Source organism: Trichosurus vulpecula, chromosome 3, assembly GCF_011100635.1.
Source record: "Trichosurus vulpecula isolate mTriVul1 chromosome 3, mTriVul1.pri, whole genome shotgun sequence".
Lineage (NCBI taxonomy): Eukaryota > Metazoa > Chordata > Mammalia > Diprotodontia > Phalangeridae > Trichosurus > Trichosurus vulpecula.
Window position 1 is genome coordinate 211,983,416 of NC_050575.1, and position 21,613 is coordinate 212,005,028.

General features: G+C 35.2%; 1 protein-coding gene across 2 annotated transcripts in view; it reads left to right on the plus strand.

Moving 5' to 3' along the window:
* Window positions 1–21,613, plus strand: part of BABAM2 (BRISC and BRCA1 A complex member 2) — a 597,459-nt gene that overhangs the window by 174,841 nt on the left and 401,005 nt on the right. For both annotated transcript variants that reach the window (XM_036752607.1, XM_036752608.1), the window contains exon 5: window positions 2,473–2,667. In XM_036752607.1, the coding sequence (XP_036608502.1) occupies window positions 2,473–2,667 (195 nt within the window). The remainder of the gene's footprint in view (window positions 1–2,472; window positions 2,668–21,613) is intronic.

Here is a 21,613-nt window from a genome sequence, read left to right on the forward strand (position 1 = left end):
TAATAAAAGAGCAAGTGACTCACCCAGAATTACTTGTAGCTATTATGTGTCAGAGGCATGATTTGAACTGGGGTTTGTCTTGATTGAGGCCAAGTCTATCCAGTATACTCTGTGTGTGTGTGTGTGTGTGTGTGTGTGTGTGTGTGTGTGTGTGCAGATATGCATATACATGTAGATATGTGTATATATAGACATATGCAAAAAATAATTACAAAGTAATTTGGAAGTATAACAGAGACTATCAACTGGGGGAATCAGTAAAGGCCCTTTTTAGAGGTGGCAGTTGAGCAGAACCTTAAAATGTAGGTGGAGTGGGATTTCCAAAAGTTGAAAGTGAGAGAGTATTCCCCTGCATGGGGCAGGTGAGGGTGGGGGATGGCTTATGCAATTCAGAAAGGCAGGAGATAGAGAATATCAATTATGTAGCACAGTGCATGATTCACTTTGGCTGACGTGAAGAATGCATGATGGAGAATAACGTGGAATCGGCTTGGAGAGAGACAGACAGACAGACTGACTAGAGGCAGAATGTAAAGGGTTTAAAATCTCAAAGATGGGACTTTATATTTTCCTAGAGACAACAGGGATCCACTAATAGTGACATGGTCACACTTTTACTTTAGGAATGGCCATTTGGTTTGTATATGGAGAATGAATTAGATAAGGGGAGAGGCTGGATTCAGGGAACCACTTAGAAGGCTCTTGTAGTAATCTATACAAGACGTAATGAGGTCCTGAAGTAGGGTGGTTATGGTGTGAATGGAGAGAACAAATTCTGGAGAGAGATGTTACAGGGATAGAATGTACAAGACATGACAACTTGGGGATTTTCTTCTTTACCCTTGATAAAGAAATAAGTAGCATTCTTTTGCAGGTAACAAACTTGGTAGGGATATCTAAAAATGGATCAATAATACTTAGAACTGTCTTTACAAATGGATGTCTGGTTAGTAATATGTTGCTTTAAATGAAGTCATTTCCTCTTCCTCCTTAGGATTTGTGATATTACTTAATAAAAAGTAAAAACATTAAAGTTTTACACAAAGTAAAAGTCAATAAGAATTTTAAAACAAAAATGACATTTCATTTGAGTGATGATAATGTAGGGAGAAATGATGAAAACCTACTGTTTGTAGATAGTCATTGTTGACACACATAGTCGTCTTAAAATAGTTTCATGAAGTAGAGGCCATGTTTTTCCTTTTGCTATCTTTTGTGTTCTCCAAATGAGGTGACTTTTAAAAAATTTCATGCCCCTCCATCTACAATTAGGTTAACAGTATAAAATTCCATTGATCATTTCCTACAACTTCATTTTCAGACACTGAAACTCGTTAGAGTTTGGTGGAGAGATTTGTAAAAGATTCTTATGCCTGTGACTATTACATTCTAATAGATTGTGTAAAGTTTTCTGGAAATGTTATCTGAGGCTCAAATTTTAAAGAAGGAGCTCAAAGTTACATGTTGCATTTATTTGATCAAGTAGGACAGTTTGGTTTGATAACAAATTTGATTTAATGTATGAGTGTAAAGTATGTCTTAGAACTTGTTTAAATCATAATTCCCTGAATCTTGAGATTGAAAAACAATTGACAGTGATGTGGATTGTATTGATTTTCTTCTAAATTTCATAAGATTTCAAAGAAACCCTCTCCTCACACCTTCCTCAATTCTTTAGTACTCTTTGACACTGTTGTTTCTTCCCTGTTATTATCCCCGCCAAGCTCAGCCTAGCTTATTGTGGTGAAACTGATGTTCCGTCTCCATTGCCATCGCGCTAGAGCTACCTTGTGATAAATAGGCTATAGGTTTGAGGTCATCACTGTTCTGAAATCAGTAAGTACATAAAGTTTAAATATAGCTAGAAAACCTGCAGACTGGATTGTGATAAAGAAAAAACATTCATGTAGAGCTGAACTTAAGGTATCAGGTTTTAGTGATACCTTATTTTCCCATAGCTCTCCCTCTGTTCTGCTGCTCAACTCTTAACATCTTCTTAATAATAGCATTTTATCTTTGTCAGGGATACATGAAAATACAAAGGATCTGTGGTTTTGTCAGAACAAAAATATTCCTGGAAAGTGTGGAATTCCCTTTACCAACACAGATTGCAAACTGTGGCTTAATTACTTAAGTCTTTTGAGAGTTGCTTAAGAAGTAAAACAACTTACCCAAGATTAAAAAGCTAATAAGTATCAGAAATTGTATTTGAACCCAGGTCTTCCTAATTATAACTACATCCAGAAATCTTATCTACTATCCAACATTTTCATTAAAATGGAAGAAAGTCTAGAACAGAGAGAGCTGAAGTCAAAAGAAGCTTATAACTTTAGTTGTGTGCTTATGGCTTATTAATAGCTCCAGTACCTCTGAGACTTTCTGAGGCAGTTTGGCCTCTGTATTTAAGCAAGACTATGATAGCGAATTTTGTAAGCATTTTTTTATCTGGTCCTTTGTTCATGTCATCTGCAGAACCTTGCATCCTGGGATCCCTCTAATCCTGACTGCCTTCTGCTTGTGGTAAAGGAGCTTGTGCAGCAGTATCACCAATTTCAGTGTAGCCGTCTCCGGGAGAGCTCTCGCCTCATGTTTGAATACCAGACATTACTCGAAGAGCCACAGTATGGAGAACACATGGAAATTTATGCTGGGAAAAAAAATAACTGGGTGAGTCTTCAGGAGAAATAAACTATAAGCAAAACTTAAAAAAGAGTATTCTCAAAAATCCTTTCCTAGTAAATATTAGTTGTAATAGTAGATGTAGTATTGGAACTGGTGTCAGAAAGACCTGAGTTCAAATTCAGCTGCAGGGCACTTAATAACAGTGTGACCCTGGGCAAGTAAGTGAACATTTCCTAGCTTCATTTTCCTCATCTGTAAGAAAAAAGATAATAATAGCGTTTATTTCTAAGGGATGGTGTGGAGTCAAATGAAATAACATGTATCCACAGTTCTGTTTCTTTAGAGTGGAGGTTCTCTACCCGGGTTCTGTAAATTTTCAAAAAAAATTTTTTAAAAATTATTTTGCTTTGTAATCATCTTTATTTTATTTTATTTTATTTAAGTACATTATTCTAAGAAGGGGTCCATAGGTTTCACCAGACTGCAAGAGTGGCTCATGACACACACACATCAAGGTCCAGCTGGGTGGAGTGTGTGTAGCTATCACAAGGTCCAGAAGCCCTCCTTTAAAGAGGCTCCTGTCTCAAGATCCATTAATAGTACAAAATCAGCGAGGGGGTTATATATATTTAGAAGTTGTGTTGTGCTAGCAGACATGTTGGTATCATTGAAAGCACTGCAAACTGATGTGACATGTTTGTTCAAGATCATTTAAATTTATTAAATGACTGCATGTATAAGGGTAATTTTTAAGATCTTTCTATTCCTAATGATAACACTACCAATATTATAGAGCCATTCACACACAAATAGTGAACTCATACATACTATTATAGGTTGTGTGCTATCACAAAGGAAAACCTAAAAGTGTTATACTCTGTAGTCACTGAGTCTTCAAAAAATAGTACTTTCTGGCTCAGAGAACAGTATGAAAATATAGAAATTATTCTCTTTTTATAATTCCAAAACTTCAGTGTTGGTTTGTCATGCTTTATGTTTTGATTCATTCCAGTTAAATATAAGACTTAGAAAACCAAACATATTTGAAAAGCAAAATCACTTCATTTATTCAAGAGCATTAATTTCTTATTGATGGGTTGTTAGGTGAACATACTTGTTTGAAATTTAAACAATCTATTTAATGACTGATAATTTTTCTTTGCTATGGACATTACCCTAAGAGTGATATATAGTTATATGCAAGACAAGGTCACAAACTAATTACATTTGCTTCAATTCAACAGTTAAATTACATTTGCTTCAGTTCAACAGTTATTAATTTATCTGTGTTTTTTAATTCATTATTCTGGGAATGAAAATCTCATGGGGAACATGATACAAAAATGAGTAAGACAGTACCAGCTTTGCAGAGGAACAAGGGAATAAGCATTTATATGGTACCTACTGTGTGCCAGATACTATGCTAAGTGCTTTATAAATATTTTCTCCTTTCATACTCTGCCCTATGAGGTATGTGCTGTTATTTCCCTATTTTACAGTTAAGGAAGATGAGGCAGACAGAAGTTGAGTGACTTTCCCAGGGTCACACAGCTAGCATGTGTCTGAAGCTAAAATTCAATGTAGGTTTTTCTGGTTCCTAGTCTAGTGCTTTATCCACTTTGCCACCTAGCTGCCTGTTCTGAGAATTTAGTGTTTTAGAAAAGGTAATATAAGGGCACAGATCCTTATAGTACATATTAGAATCTGTTAAATATGTAAGATTATTCAGTAACACTTTGGGGAGGAGAAATTACTTATAATGCGGTGAATTAGGGAAGACTTAATTAAGAAAGCTACTCTTGAGCTGTTCCTTGAAAGACAGACTTTTGATAGGCATGGAGTTGGCAACAGATGAGGTAGGATTGGAGCAGGTTCCAAGTATAAGGCATGGAATAACCAAAAGTATTGAAATGGGAAAGGACAGAATTCATTTGGTGAACAGAAAGTAGTTCAGTTTTATTGGAATATAGAATTGTGAAGGGGAATAGTGACTGATAAAACTGAAAAGATGAGAGTGCATTATCTCCAGAAACTCAGCTTCCCACAAGATCAGATCAACTCTGAAACTCAGTCTCTTTTCTACCACGCCCCTCCTCATTGCACTTCTCTCTCCTGCTAATTGTGGTGGATTGTGGGTTGACATTGAGAGCTCCTCCCAGATCCCTTGTGTAAGGGAAGGCAGTTAAGGCAAAGGATGCATCATTTCCCCTTGGCCATAGGACTTCATCTTACCTCTGTGTTGGTACTTTTCCTTGCCTTCCTCTCTCCCTCTGCCTTCATTTTTAGCTTTTTTTATGCTGTTCTCCCTCGTTAGATTTTGAGCTTCTTGATGCGTTTAGCATAGTGCTGGGCATATACTGTGTCTGGCACACAAGAGCTTAATAAATGTTTATTGACTGAGTCTTGAATACCATGATTAGGAAAATGGAAATTAGGAATTAAGATTTAGGAAAATATATTCAGTAAACATTGAAGAGTCTGTGAAGGTTTTTTAGGGTGAAAATAATATCTGAATTTGTTATTATTCTCCTTCAACTATTCAGTCCTTGAATACTCAAGTAGATCTGTAGTCTTATCATTTTAAGAGCTCTCTCCAACAATGCAGATCGTGGTACATTTATATCTGCCTATCCTCTGAAACTCTTGTCTATATACTTCCAAAGTTCACACAAGAAGTTCTGTTATGTGAAGCCTCCTCTCCTTTTTTCTTTACTTATGAACTCATTTTGCCACAAAATACAGTAAAACTTTTAAAACCAGTTTCTTTTCAAATCAAAAACTGACCATATAAAAATGTAGCGTAGTACAGTGCCAAATTATAGTTAGAAAATATAGGTTCTAGTTCTGTCCCTGCAATTTACTATTACTACTTCTGCCACTGCCATTATCACTGCTTGACAAATGTCAAATGACAAAATTTAGGATTTAGATTTTAACAAATGCTTTGCTACATTTTCTCCTTTGGTTGGTTCCTTTGTTAGTGAGATGTGAGTAAATGAGATAAAGCACTTTATAACCTAAAACATCATAATAGTAGTGCAAACATTTAAGTAGTGCTTTAAAATTTACAAGGCACTATTCATATATCATCTCATTTGATCAGTAAATATACTTTTTCAAGAAAAAATTCTTATGACAATATTCTTTGTAGTCTAGACTGTTATTTATTGTACTGCTATATTCTTAAGACTAGCTGAGTTCTGCAGATAGTAGTACCAGGAGTTACCTAGATAAGTATAATCTAGATTTTTTCTGACTGGAAAAGTTTTTTTTTTTTTTTTTTAAGAAAAACTGACTAGATTTTCAACTCCTCTTAGGCAGTGGGACCAGTAATAGAAAGAACATGCAGTTAGAAATCTGGAGACCTGAGATTATGATCTCACTAACTGTGTTGGAGGCAAGTCACTTAGGCAGATGTAATCAGTTTCTTATCTATGAAATGAGGATTTTAAAGAATTTATCTACTTTAATGTTATGAAGATCAAATAGTCTTAAGAAAGAGGAACAGCAGTATGCAAAAGAAATATATGCTTATTTTCTACCTTTTTTTTTTAATGTGAAGCACTTTAAACACAGTAGGTATTTAACATAAGCCCATTTACCAATTGACTTCCTGCATAATTTCCTTGAAATTACTTTTGAATAAAACAAAGTACCACGAAATGTCCTGGTCAAGTTGGAGATAAGTTTATGTTTATATTCAGCAAGCATTTAATAGAGTGCCTTAAGTGCCTGCCTCCTGTGCTAAGTATTATGAATGTCAGGTTAAAATAATAGTACTTTATCTCATGGACCCATACAATAAGCTTATGAGGTTGGTAGGTAGGTAGAAGTATTATTCTAATTTTATAGAGGAGAAACATGAAGCTTATAGAAGTTAAATTATTTTACCAAGTTCTCACATTTGGTAAACAGCAGAATCAAGATTTAAACTAGAGCTTCTGAACATATCCAGTGCCACATCAATATTAAATAAGAGAGCTGAGTTTTGAATGCAGTCCTTTTGATTCTAAATGAAGAGCTCTTTCTGCTACCACAGGTTGTTTCTCACATTCAGATCTGAAAGAACTTTTAGCTGCTGCTCTAGATCACTCATATTCCTTAAAAGCTAACAGCATTTACAACACTCTTCCATTCAGAATCTTAGATTTTCAGGGATCATCTAATCCATCCTGTACTGGAAAAACAGCATACCTGACCATTTGTTATCTAGCCTCTCTTTGAAATGTACCAGAAGCGAGTGAGACATGCCACAGAGTATAAGTTTTAAATGGAGAATTTATTAGCTGGTGGCCATTGGGGTCTTGCTACCCAAATCAATGGCCCCGTGTTGGGGTGAAGGTGTGGCTTTTAAAGGACATATGGGGTACAGAGGTTAATTATCTCCTGGAACTTACAGGCCAGGTCACAGGGTGGGGGGAACAGGAACAAAGGGTCCTGACTGATCAAAAGACTCTGATAGGTTATCGTTAAATGGGATAATCTTATTGACATTCCTTTGTGGAGTCACGGAGCCCCAGGGATATCTACTAGACAGAAAGGGTCTGCCAGGTTATCCTTCAGTGGGATGGTCCTATCTATTGACATTCCTGTGAGGAGTCACAAGGCCCCAGGGATATCTGCTAAATGCCAAAGAGATCTGAGTCCATTCTTTCTGGGGGTGCTTGTCAGTAGCTAGGGGGTTTCTCAGGGGTCCTAACAGTAACTGATTTTTCCAGTACCACAAAGATCTCCAAAAAGGAAAAACTCAATGCCTCCTAAGGCAGTTAATTCTAGTTTTGGATAGCTGTAATTGCTAGGCAGTATTTTTTTTTTTACATCGAGTTTAAATTAGCCTCTTTGAAAATTATTCCTTGTGCCTCTACCTGAACCAGTTGCTCCTAGTTGTTCCCTCTGAAACCAAAGACAAAAATCTAATCTGTCTTCCATATGATAACCTTTCACATACTTGAAGAAATTTATCATATCCTCTTTGAATCTTTTTTTCCAAGCTAAAATCTTCATTTCCTTTATGTAGATTTTTAATGTAGTATGAATTTGAGGCCCTTCAGTATTTTGATTACTCTCCTCTGCCTGCCCTCCAACTTTTCAATGTCTTTCCTAAATTGTGTCACCCAGGATTAAATGCATTACTCTAGTGATGATATGCTTAGGGTAGAGGACAGTGTAGCTCTTATCTTGTTTTTTTCTCAAAACTGCCTCATGATTCACTAAAACACTCAGATGCTTTTCCTAACAACTTCTGTCTAAACATGCATCTTTCATTTTATGTGTGTGATGTTGATTTTTTGAACTCAATTGTGAGACTTCACATTATCCCTAGTAAATTTCATCATGTTAGATTTGACCCTGTACTTTAGTCTGTCAAGATAAGTATTGACTGTCATCCATTTTTAGATATCCCTACTAAGTTTGTTACCTGCAAAAGAATGCTACTTATTTCTTTATCAAGGGTAAAGAAGAAAATCTCCATGTCTATAAGCTTCTTTACATTTAGCAAGTTCTTAATCTATGTGATGATGCTGTCTTTTAGCCCACTAACTCTATAGCCCCATCTACTCATTTTTATTTATCTTAAGATTCTGGAAAATGTTTATTTATTAGCAGATGATAGTAACAAATCTGCTTCTTTTCTTCAACCCATCTCTCTTCCTCTTCTATAATTGGGAAATAGCATTAAACTCTACTTAAAAAGAACAGAAAATTTTTCATCATAGACCACAGAAAAAATTAGATCCTCTCATGTTTTCCCAGTTACAGTAAACCTCAGACCCCCTACCTGACTAGAAATTATCAACATAGGGCAAAAATCCTTTTCTTTCCATTTTTTAATCTTAAGGGTAGATATTCTCCTTTTTTCTTCCTTTAGTCTAGAGCACAGTTACCCTACTCCAACTTCCTGTAGGGAAAGGATGGAATTTGCCCCTTATTGTTATAGCAGCCACCATATTATATCCTCTATTTTTCTGGCCGATTTCAGGAAGGACTCTAATAAAAAATAGCTACTTTTCGTTCTGCTCCCCTCACTCGGCATCAGTTCATATACGTCATTTCAGGTTGTAACGAAGTCCCTCTGCTCCTCATTTCTCATAGCACAATAGTATTCCATTACATTCATATACCACATTTGTTTAGCAATTCTCCAAGTGATGGGCATCCCCTTGATTTCCAATTCTTTGCCACCACAAAAAGAGCTGCTATAAATATTTTTGTACATGTGGGTCTCTTTCCCACTTGTATGATCTCTTTAGGATATAGCCCTAGAAGTGGTATTGCTGGGTCAAAGGGTATGCACATTTTTATAGCCCTTTGAGCATAGTTCCAAATTACTCTCCAGAATGACTGGATCAGTTCACCACTCTACCAACAATGTAACAGTGTTCCATTTTTCCCACATCCTCTCCAGCATTTATCATTTTCCTGTTTTGTCATGTTGTCCAATCTGACAGGAGAGATGTGGCACCTAAGAGTTGTTTTGATTTGCATTTCTCTAATCAATAGCGATTTAGAGCATTTTTTCATATGGCTGTGGATATCTTTGATTTCTTCCTCTGAAAACTGCCTGTTCATATCCTTTGACCATTTCTCAATTGGAGAATGACTCGTATTCCTATAAATTTGATCCTGTATATTTTAGATATGAGGCCTTTATCAAAGACGATGGTTGTAAAGATTTTCTCCCAATTTTCTGCTTCTCTCCTAATCTTTGTTGCATTGGCTTTGTTTATACAAAACTTCTCAATATAACATAATTAAAATTATCCATTTTGCATTTTATAACACTCTATCTCTTGTGTCATGAATTCTTCCCTTTTCCATAAATCTGACAGGTAAAATATTCCTTGCTCTCCCTAATTGCTTATAGTATCAGCCTTTATATCTAAATTGTGTACCTATTTGGACTTTATTTTGGTATAAGGTGTAAGATATTGGTCTATACCCAGTTTCTGCCATACTATTTTCTAATTTTCCCAGGAGTTTTTGTGAAATAGTGAGGTATCTGTAAGGACTAACTTTGATAGACTTGACTCCTCTCATCAATGCAAGGTTCAAAGACAGCTCCAAAAGACTGATGATGGAAAAAGCTGTGCATATATCCTGAGAAAAAAATTATGGAGTCCGAATGCAGATTGAGGCAAAGTTTTTGCTCTCTTTTTTCCTTTTTTTTTGGTTTCGTTTCTTCTTTCTCATGTTTCATTCCATTGGTTATAATTCTTCCTTACAACTGGACTATTATGTAAATAAATTCAGTGTGAAGGTATATGCAGAACCTACATTGGATTACATGCTGTCTTGGGGGGAGGAGGAGAGGGAGGGAAAGAAAATTTGGAACCCCCAAACTTGTGGAACTGAGTGTTATAAACTAAAAATAAAAAAGAAATTGTTATAAAAAATAAAGTGTGGGAAAGGCAAGAAAGAAAGAAAGAAAGAAAATAGCTACTCTAGGTCATTCTACCAGCAGCCCCAGTGATAGGATCTTCATTCCCTCAACAATTTCTATGACAAGTACCCTATACTCAATACTATGTTCATTTCTGAACTTATAGTTAGGGAAAGGCTATCAGGATGATAAAAGGCCTTGAATCCATGTCATATGGGGATCATTTGAAGGAACTGGGGATAGTAATGGAATACCCAGGTTGACATGAGACCTGTCTCGAAGTATTAGAAGGGGCATCATGTGAAAATGTCCCCTTCATAACTGTAAAATTCCTTGAATTTGTGATCCTTCCTCTTAGAATCTCTAGCTCATTTCAAAAGCTCAGTTTAAGCATTGTCTTCTACATGAGACTTTTCTTGATCTTCCTAACTCCTAGTCCTATTCTTCCCTACAAATTTTTTGTATGTACTTTGTGTGTGTGTATGTATGTGTATATATGTATGCATTGTTTTTATTATTTGTAATCTGTGTTCATAAAGTAAATTCCATTTTCTTACTAACATGTTATGCTTTCTTAGATGTGTGTTTGTGATGGTTGGGGGGGGGGGTGCGTTGTGATATTTAGTTAAATAAAAGATATTTTCAGAATTTCCCAGATCACAAACAGTTAGAATTTTTTCATCCTGTCATGTATTGGGGGGTGGAAATGGGAATTCCCTGCATTCAAGGAATAATGCTTAGGGTCACCCAAGGCTAAACTTGGGAGGTCCCCTAAAGTAAGATGCTTACTTCTCTCTTGGATCTAAGTACCATTTCCCCCATCCCCCATGGGTTGGATTGTGTATCTCATGTGTCATAGAGTAGGTATGATATTTTTTTTTCAATCAGCAAGTAGAAGTGCCATGACTATGTGCCAGGTACTGTGCTGTATAGATTGTACCTGTTCTCAAGAAATTCATATTCTTTTGTTGAGAAATTGTACATATGTAATATGTGCATGTGTAAAATACATATGTATGTATATGTATACACACATATATGTGCATATGTATGTGTGTGTATATATATACATACATATATATATATGTGTGTGTGTGTGTATGTGTATATATATATATATATATATATATGTGAATACAAAATAATTTCAGGAGAAGGCAGCACTGTCAACTGTGGTGATAGGGAAAGTGTAGGAGATGACAGGAATTGTGCTTTTAAAGATGCAAGGTGGTAATCAAGAGGAAGTGCATCTATTCCAGGCAAGGGATAAACTTGTGCATAGATATGGAGATGGGAAATGGAACATCATATGTGATGAACAACAACTGTGTAAGTTTGGTTGGTTTGTAGAGTGTGTGAAGGGGAGTAATGTGTGATATACCTGGGAAGGTAGACTAGATTAGAAGGGGATTTAAATGTGAAACAGAAGAGTTTATATTTTATCCTAGAGGCAGTAGGAAGCTGCTAAAGAGTGTTGAGAGGGGGAGTGGCATAGCCAGACCTGTACATCAGGAATATCATCTTGAAAACTATGTGAAAGACAGATTAGAATGGAGAGTCCAGCTCTTTGTGATCTGATAGACCATGACATACCAGGCCCTTCTCTCCTCCGCTATCCTTGAAATCTGTTGAAGTTCATGTTCATTCCTTCCATGACACTCTATCTATCTAATTCTCTGCCATCCCCTTTTGCTTTTGCCATCAATCTTTTCCAACATCACGGTCTTTTCCGTTGAATTCCATTTTCTCATTATGTCACAGAAGTATTTAAGCTTCAGCTTCAGTATTTGACCTTCCAGTGAATAGCCTGAATTAATTTGTTTAAGTATGGACTGATTTTCATCTCCTTGCTGTCCCATGGACTTTCAAAAAAGTCTTCTTCAGCATCACAATTCGAAAGCATTGATTGTGTAGTGCTTAATTTTCCTTATAGAGTTCAATTGTCACAGCCATACATTGCTGGTAGAAAAACCACAGCTTTGACTATACAGACCTTTGTCATCAAAGTGATGTCTCTGCTTGTCCCTGTATGCTGTCCAGATTTGTGATAACTTTTCTTCCAAGGAACAAATGTCTTAATTTCATGACTGCAGTCGCCATCTGCAGTGATCTTTGAGCCCAAGAATACACAATCTGACAGCGCTTCCATTTCTTTTCCCTTTAGTTGCCAGGAAGTGATGGGACCAGTTGCTAAGATCTTAGTTTTTTATGTTAAGCTTCAAGCCAGCTTTTATACCCTCCTCTCTCTCCTCTCTTACCCTCATCAAGAGGGTTCTTAATTTCTCTTCACTTTCTGCTGTCAGGATGTATCTCCTTTACCAAGCTATTGACTCGTTTTTCATGATGTTCTTGCATTGCTCTCATTTCTCTTCCCAATTTTCTTCTGCCTCTCTTACTTAATTTTCAAAATCCTTTTTGAGGTTTTCCATGACCTGAGACAAATTCATATTTTTCTTGGAGGCTTTGGATGTAGAAGCTTTGACTTTATTGTCTTCTTCTGAGTGTGTGTTTTGATCTTCCTTGTCACCACAGTAGCTTTCCATGGTTGGAGTTTTTCGGTTTTTCATTCATTTTCCCAGCCTATTTCTTGACATTTATCTCTTTGTTAAAGTAGGGCTCTACTTCTAGAGTGGAGGGTACGCTGTCCCAAGCTTCAGTAGTTTTGTTCAGTTTTTTTCAGAGATACTCTTGGGACCTGTAAGTTTTCAGTTCTTCCAAGGTGGTATGATCTAAGGAGAGGTATGTTTACCACTCTACTGGCCTGTGAGCAACTAAAAGCAGTCTTTTCTTCTTTTTTTCCATTTTTTTTAGTGAGTTACTCTTTAAAAAAATTATTTTAGACCAATGCTAAAACTTAAATGCATAATAAGAAAAGGCAAAAACATGTCATATGCACAGCAGAATGTAGGAGAGAATTCAGAGTATATAGCAATAACTTTCCATTTCAAGAAAGTCTATATATTAAATGCTGCACATTATGTTGAAAACTGTCCATCTTTTCTTTGCTTCCTTGCAGGTTTTCTTTTGTTCTCTCCTGTACCTTTTTACTTTATTCTTTTTTCCCCTTCTTCACCTCTTTTCCCCCATCTCCAGGCTACCATTAAGCATGGATATATTTATATGTAGATATTGATATATTCATACACATATACATATATATATATGTAGACATACATATATACATACACATATGGACATATACTTTTCTCTAAGAGATTCTGCCCCTAATCTTTGTTTTTATGCTTGTGTGTATCTCTTTCTTCCAATCTCTCCTAACTCCTCTACCTTACTTCTGCCATCCTATTGACAAGCAGTATTTTCTTTTCTTTTTTTCCCATTCTTTTCTTTCTTTTTTTTAAATTTATTTTTTAGTTTTGGTTTACAACACTTTGAGTTCCACATATTCTCTCCCTCCCTCCCCTCGTCACTTCCCCCCAAGACGGCATGTAATCTGATATATGTTTTACATATATCTTTGCATTAAACTTATTTACACAATAGTGAGGTTGTAAAGAAGAATTATAACCAATGGAATGAATCATGAGAAAGAAGAAACAAAACCAAAAAAGAAGAAAAAAAAGAGAGCAAATATTTTGCTTCATTCTACATTCAGATTCCATAATTCTTTCTCTGGATATGGATAGCTTTTTTCATCATAAGTCTTTTGGAGCTATCTTTGAACCTTGTATTGCTGAGACAAGCCAATTCTATCAAAGTTAGTCATCACAGATACCATGTGTATATGGTAATCGTGTATAATGTTCTCCTGGCTCTGCTTCCCTTACTCAGCATCAGCTCATGTAGGTCTTTCCAGGTTATTATGAAGTCTTATGTCCCTCCTTGTATGTAATTATGTAGATCTTCAAACCTTACTTGAAAAATGCATGATGTGTTTCTCTGAAAGTGGAAATAACAGGTCGGGTTGGCCACTTACTTCAACAAATATAATTTACCTTATTTTCTTTTAAAAAAAATTCATTGATATTTCTACATCATAGTTATTTCAGCCTATGCCCTCCTACTGGGGAGTATTCTTTTGTAACAAAGAAAAAACAAAGTTAAAGAAAACCACTTCACTTATATCCATGTGTCTGATAGCTTATCTCTTGAAGGAAAGGAAGGGATTCCTTTCCACTTTTCTCCTCCAGTGCCATGGTTGCTCATTATAATTGCATTTTTAAAATTTATTTTTCTCAGTTACATGTAAAACATTTAACATTCATTTAAAAAAAATTTGAGTTCTAAATTCTCTCCCTTACTTCCTCCCCTATACCCCATTTGGAAGGCAAACAATTTGATATAGATTATATTGTGGCGTAGTAGATAGAGTGCCAAGTCTGGATTCAGGAGGACTTGAGTTCAAATGTGGCCTCAGACACTTACTAGCTATATGACCCTGGGCAAGTCGCTTAACCCTGTTTTTCTCAGTTTCCTCACCTGTGAGCTGAAGAAGGAAATGGCAGACCACTCCAGTATCCTTGCCAAGAAGATCCCAAATAGGGTCATGAAGAGTCAGACATGAAAAACAACTGAGCAACAATAATAACATACATGTGAAATCATGCAAAACATTTTTCCATATTAGCATCGCTGCAAAGGAAACAGAAACCAAAAAAACACCCCCCCCCGAAAAAAACAACCCCAAGAAAGTGAAAAAAAAAGTATGCTTCAATTTGCATTCAGACTCCATCACTTCTTTTTCTGCTGGTGGATAGCATTTTTCATAAGTGCTTTGGAATTGTCTTGGATCATTGTATTGATCAGAATAGCTAAGTTATTCACAGTTGATCATCATGCAATATTGTTACTGTGTACAATGTTCTCATGTTTCTTCTCTTTCACTTTGCATGAGTTCATATAAGTCTTCTAAGGTTTTTCCTAAACCATCTTGTTTGTCATTTCTTATAACACCATAGCATTCCAACACAATCATATACCACAACTTGTTCAGCCATTCCCTAATTAATGAGCACCTCCTCAAATTCCAGTTCTTTACCACCACAAAAAAAGATCTCTTTGTGATAGAGATCTAGTCATGGTATTGCTCTGTCCAAGAGGATGCACAGTTTTATAGCCTTTTTGGCATAGTTTGAAATTGTTCTTCAGAATGGTTGGATTTACTCCTTTTGTTCCTTAGAACTTTGAATAAGAACTAATGTGTTCAAGGAAACTAAAGGCACCAGTGGTGCATTAGTGTCCCAAGTTTTCTACATCCCCTCCAACAGTTGTCATTTTGCTTTTCTATCATATTAGCCAATCTCATAGATGTGAGGTGGTACTTCAAAGTTGTTTTAATTTGTATTTCACTAATCAATAGTGATTTAGAACATTTTTTCATATGGCTATAGATAGTTTTAATTTCTTCTATAAACTGCCTGTTCATATCCTTTGACCATTTTTCCATTGAAGAATGACTTGTGCTTTTATAAATTTGACTTAGTTTTCTACATATTTCAGAAATGAAGCCTTTGTCAGAGAAACTTACTATAAATTTTTTTTTCTCTGATTTCTACTTTCCTTCTAATCTTGGCCGAATTGATTTTGTTTGTGCAAAACATTTTTAATTTCATGTAATCAAAATTATCCATTTTATTTCCCATGAGCCTCTCTAATTTGGCCATAAATTCTTTCCTTATCCATAGATCTATTAAGCAAAATTTCCCATGCTCCCGTAATTTGCTGATGACAACACCCTTTATGTCTAAGTCATATGCCCATTTTCACCTTATCTTGGTATGTGATATGAGAAGTTGATTTTTCCTTAATTTGTGCCAAACTACTTTCAAATTTCCCCAGCAATTTTTGTCATATAGTGAGTTCTTGTACCAGAAGCTTGGGTCTTTGGATTTATCAGACACTAGATTACTATGGTCTTGGTATTACCATGTATTGTGTACCTGATCTATTCCACTGATCCAACATGCTATTACTTATCCAGTACTGTATTGTTCTGATGATAACCACTTTATAATATAGTTTGAGATCTGGTACTGCTAAGCCACCTTATTTCACTTTTTTTTTTCATCAATTCCTTTGATATTCTTGACCTTTTGTTATTTTTTTCTAGCTCTATAAAATAATTTTTTGGTGGTTTGATTTACATGGCACTGAATAAGTAAATTACTTTTGGTAGAATTGTCTTTTTTATTATTTTGGCTCAACCTACCCATGAGCAATTAAGAGATTTTTAATTGTTTAAGTCTGACTTTATTTGTTTGAAAACTGTTTGGTAATTGTATTCATATAGTTCTTGGATTTGTCTTGGCAAGTAGACTCCCAAACATTTCATAATGTTTGCAGTTATTTTAAATGGCATTTCTCTTTCTATCTCTTCCTGTTGAACTTTATTGGTAATATATAGAAGTGTTGATGATTTATGTGGGTTTGTTTTATATCCTGCAACTTTGCTGAAGTTATTATTTCAAGTAGTTTTTAGTTGATTCTCTAAGATTCTCTAAGTATACCATCATGTCATCTTCAAAAATGATAGTTTTATTTCTTTATTGTCTATTCCAATTGCTTCAATATCTTTTTCTTATTGCCATGGCAACATTTTTTGTACAATATTGCATAAAAGTGGTGTTAGTGGGCGTCTTTGCCTTACACCTGAATTTACTGGGAAGGCTTCTAGTTTATCCCCATTACAAATAATGTCTGCTGATAGTTTTAGATAGTTCTCCTTTTTGTTTTTTAGGAAAACTCGATTTATTCTTATACTTTCTAGTGTTTTTAATAGAAATGAGTTTTTGTTACTGATAGGGTTAGTTATTCTGATAGGTTTCCTAATATTGAACCAGCCCTGTGTTCCTAGTATAAATCCCACCTGATCATAATGTATGATCTTTGTGATACATTGCCGTAATCTTCTTGTTAGTATTTTATTTTAAATTTTTGCATCAGTCTTCTTTGGGAAAATTGGTCTGTAGATTTCTTTCTTTGTTTTTGCTCTTCCTGATTTAGGTATTAACACCATATTTGTGTCACAAAAGAAATTTTGTAGAACTCCTTTCCCCATTTTTCCGCATAGTTTGTATAGTATTGGAATTAACTGTTCTTTAAATGTTTGGTAGAAGTCAATTGTTAATCTATCTGATCCTGATGATTTTTTTCTTAAGGAGCTCATTAATGGCTTATTCAATATCTTTTTCTAAGATAGCTTTATTTCAGTAAGTTTCCAATTAATTTTTAATCCATGTTTTTATTTAAGGGAAACAGTCATAATCTCGGAAAAATCAAAAGCAAAAATAGACCTAATTAAAAGAGTTAAACAGGAAAATTACATCTTTCTACGAGGTTCCATAGACAGTAATAGCAATACTAAACACATATGCAACAATCACATAACATCCAAATTCTTAAAGGCAGTATTAAATTACAGGAGGAAATAAACAATAAACTCTGCTATTGGGGAACTTTGACTTTCTCCTCTCAGAAATAGATAACTCTAGCTATAAAATAAACAAGAAAGAACTTAAGGAGATGAACAGGATTTTAGAAAAGTTAGATATGACAAAACTCTGGAATAAAATAAATGAGAATAGAATGGAATATACCTTTTTCTAAGCTGTATGCGGCAACTTCACAAAAATCAACTATGTATTAGGGCATAAAAACTTCACAACCAAATTCAGAAAAGAAGAAATCTTAAATCAAGCAACAGAAATTACATTTATTAAAAGGCCATGGAAAGATAGATTAAAAATTAATTCAAAACTAAATAATCTAATCCTAAAGAATTAGTAGTCAAAGATCAAATCCTAGAAACAATCAATAATTTCATTAAAGAAAATAACAACAATCAGAAAACATACCAAAATTCATGGAATGCAGACAAAGAAGTATTTAGAAAAAAATTTATGTCTTTAAACACTCACATCAAAAAAATAAAGACCAGATCAATGAATTAGGAACTCAATTTTAAAAACTAGAATTAAAAAAAACAACTAAAAATTCCCTATAGGAAGTTGGAAATCCTAAAAATCAAAGGAGAGATGAGTAAAAGTGAAAGAAAATCACTGAACTAATAAGTAAAACTAGGATCAGATTTTATGAAAAAAAATCAATAAAATAGATAAACCTTTTGTTAATTTCATATAATTTGATTTTCTTAAGTGATCTAAAAAAGGAAGAAAATCAAATTCCCATTATCAAAGAGAAAAGGGTTAATTCAATGTGAACAAAAAGAAAATTACGGCAGTTATTAGGAGCAATTTAGCCCTATTATATGCCAATAAAAATGACAAAAGATGAATATATACATAGAAGTAAATTGCCCAGATAAATGGAGGATATAGAATATGTAAAGCCATCAATGAGCTCCCTAAGAAAAGATGGATTAACACCTGAATTCTACCAAACATTTAAAGAACAATTAATTCCAATACTATATAAACTATTTGGAAAAATGGAGAAAAGAGACCTACCAAATTCCTTTTTATGACACAAATATGGTACTGATACCTAAACCAGGAAGAGCAAAAAATTTCAATAAAATAATAGTGGGGAGATTACAGCAATATATCACAAAGATCATACATTATGATGAGGTGGGATTTATAACAGGAATGCAGAGCTGGTTCAATATTAGGAAATCTATCAGTATACCTAACCATATTAATAACAAAAAACAACAAAAACCATGTGATTATCTCAGTAGAAGCAGAAAAGGCTTTTGACAAAATGCAAAACTCATCCTAATTTTTACTCTACGTTTCTTATTTGATTTCTCAAATCCTTTTTGAGCTCTTCCACTAATTTTTGTTGGGCTTCTGTCCAATTCACATTTTTCTTTGAAATTTTGCTTTTAGCTGTTTTTATATCGTATTCTGATTTTGTATCTTCATCTTCCTTATCAACATAATAACTTTTTATGGTCAGTTTTCATTGCTGTTTGCTCATTTTTCCAGCCTATTTCTTTAATTTTTCATTAATGTTGGATTCTGCTCCTGGGGTGGAGGGGGCACTGTGTTAAGCTTCAGGATTTTTCTTGCTGTTATTTTCACACTACTTCTGAGAGTCTGTAGATTTTTGATTCTTCCAAGGTGTCATCTAAGGCAAGGCTGTCCAACCTTAGGTTTTTATTGAAACAATAGACAGTATATTTTGTTTTGCCATTTTAGTGAGAGCTCTGGGGTAGTTTGGCTTCATTTACTCAAGCATTTATGTAAATTTCTATGCTTGTAGGTAGGTGGGCTGCATAAATCTCACTGCAGGCCACATTTTGGACAGCCCTGAACTAAGGAGAAGTGTGGTCACTTCTTTCCTGCTCTATCCTCTTGTTCTTACCCCAGAAGGAACCTAGTTTCCCTGTAGCCACAATTTCTAGTGCTCATATCAACCCTGAAACTATGACCAGGACCCCTGCTTTTCTGTGGCCATAAGCACTAGTGCTTCTTTATCTCTTGGAACTGAGGCCAGGTACTTTACTTTCTTGTGAGTGACTGCATACACTCTTCTCCACTCTGGAACTATGATCAAGGCCCCTGTTCCTTGGTGGCAAGAAGGGCTATTGTGTTAGGGCTCCTTTTGTCGTGGAACTGCAACTTGGAACTATGAATGGGCAATGCAGCAGTGTCCTGAACCCAGTGCCAACAGAGGATCCCCTTTAATCTGTCTTTGACCAGCTGTCTGACACCCTTACAATCTATGGGCTGAGATCTCCTGAAGCTGCTGCAGCTGCTTCCAAGGCCTGCTGTTCATGTTGCTGTGGTGGGCTTACACTATGCTCTAGCCCCAACCATCACCCTAGTGTTTCCTGCTATCCTCCTAAGGTGTTTTGGGTGGAAAGTTGTTTCATCCCAGGCTTTTATTGCTTCTGCTACTCCAGAAATTAATTTAAAGCATTGTTTTATAGCTGTTTGTAGGGGAATTTGGGAGAATTCAGATGAGTTCTCGCCATTACTCTGCCATCTTGGTTCTGTCTTTGGTATTATAGTTACATAATATTAAGCCTCGTTTTATTGTTCTTTTCCTGAAAGTTTCTTGAGGGCAGGGACTGTCATTTCTTCTTTTTTTTTTTTTATCCCCATTGCTTAGCATTATTCCTGGTACGTAGTAAGGACTTAATAAATGCTTGTTGATTAATTACCTCAGTCTTATAAATAACTGTGATGGAGATTTAATTAATTAAATTTAATATCACATAGTTTATACTCTAATCTCTCATCTCACCTACCTTATGTTTTGGGAATGCTTCCACATCCAATGCAATGAAGTGCTCAGAGCCTAGGGGAAAGTAAACAATAACTTTGATCAAAATATACTTAACTCCTGGGTAAAAGCAGCCCACAACAAGCTTCTGTGAGGTTTGGAAGACTGCTGTTCAATACATATAGTTGTCTTTCTGTGCTCCTTACCCAAAGAGCTTGTCAAGTGGTTGTGGGTGAAAGGTGAAGTTAGTTCAAATTGCCTAGGTTCTCTTTCTCATGGTGCTTGAAATCCTTGCTCACAGCCTTGCTCATAACACTCAGAATATTGCTATAACATCCTCTTGGTTTTCTTTCTTTCAGTGTCTCTCCTTTCTAGTCATTTCTCCAGATAACTGACAAATTGACATTCTTAGCAAACAGGTCTTACTATATCATTCACCCCCTTCACTCATAAAATCTTCTTTGCTCTCTCCTCCTTGAGATTATTGGAATATTAGTATTGGATATTCATAATGATATAATAATGAGATATTGGAATTTGTATTTATAGATATGTATAGAATATTAGGGGCATAGATTGAGAGCCAGAAGAGACCTAAATTAAAGGTCCTGGAGGACAAATTTGCTTGTTTCACAGATGATAAAAATAATGCTCAGAGAAGTTAAATGACTGGCCTAATGTCATACAACTGGTAATATTGTCAGAGGCAGCATTAGAACTCAAGTCTACTTGACTCCATGTTTCTATTCTCTATTGTATTGGCCATACCCCAATAAAATGTAAGCTTTCCCCTGTCTCTAAATCTTTGTTATCACTCAATAAATGCTTTTTATTGTCAAACAGTTGTTCTCATTGCATACCCTTTTAATGTTACTATCCCTAGAGCAGTCCCAGTGCTTTCTGCAGCTGATCTGAACTACTGGAATACTGATCAAGGAGTCCCCAGACTCATAGATATTGCTCATAGCTGGTAGAAAGTGGCAATCCTTGGAAAATGTCCAATGATCAGTCCCACTGAAAACAAGAATAAGTATAGAAAATTTTAAAATTGGTCACTGAGAATGCCTTTTGATACTATAATCCCATTATTCACTTTTCTGGGGATAGTTGGATATAATTTTAAAAGCACAATGTGAACAGAAGAGAGTTCAGACTGAGGCACTGTCAGTATTAGAATAGTTGTAGTATTTGAGTGACTTGACTCCCTGAAACTCTTTGCTATCGTTCTCTGAGATGAACATTCATGTTGTTCAAAGTTTTTTTTTTTTTACAGTGGAGGTAAGTAAACTGAGTACTGTTTTTTGAACAAAGAGTGTATCGATTAATTGAAGAATGGCTAAACAAATTGTTAGAAATGGATGAAGTGAGATATTGTTGCTTTGTAGCAAAAGATGATTATGAGAAATTCAAAACAACATGGGAAAATATAACTGAACTGATACAGAGTAAAATAAACAGAAC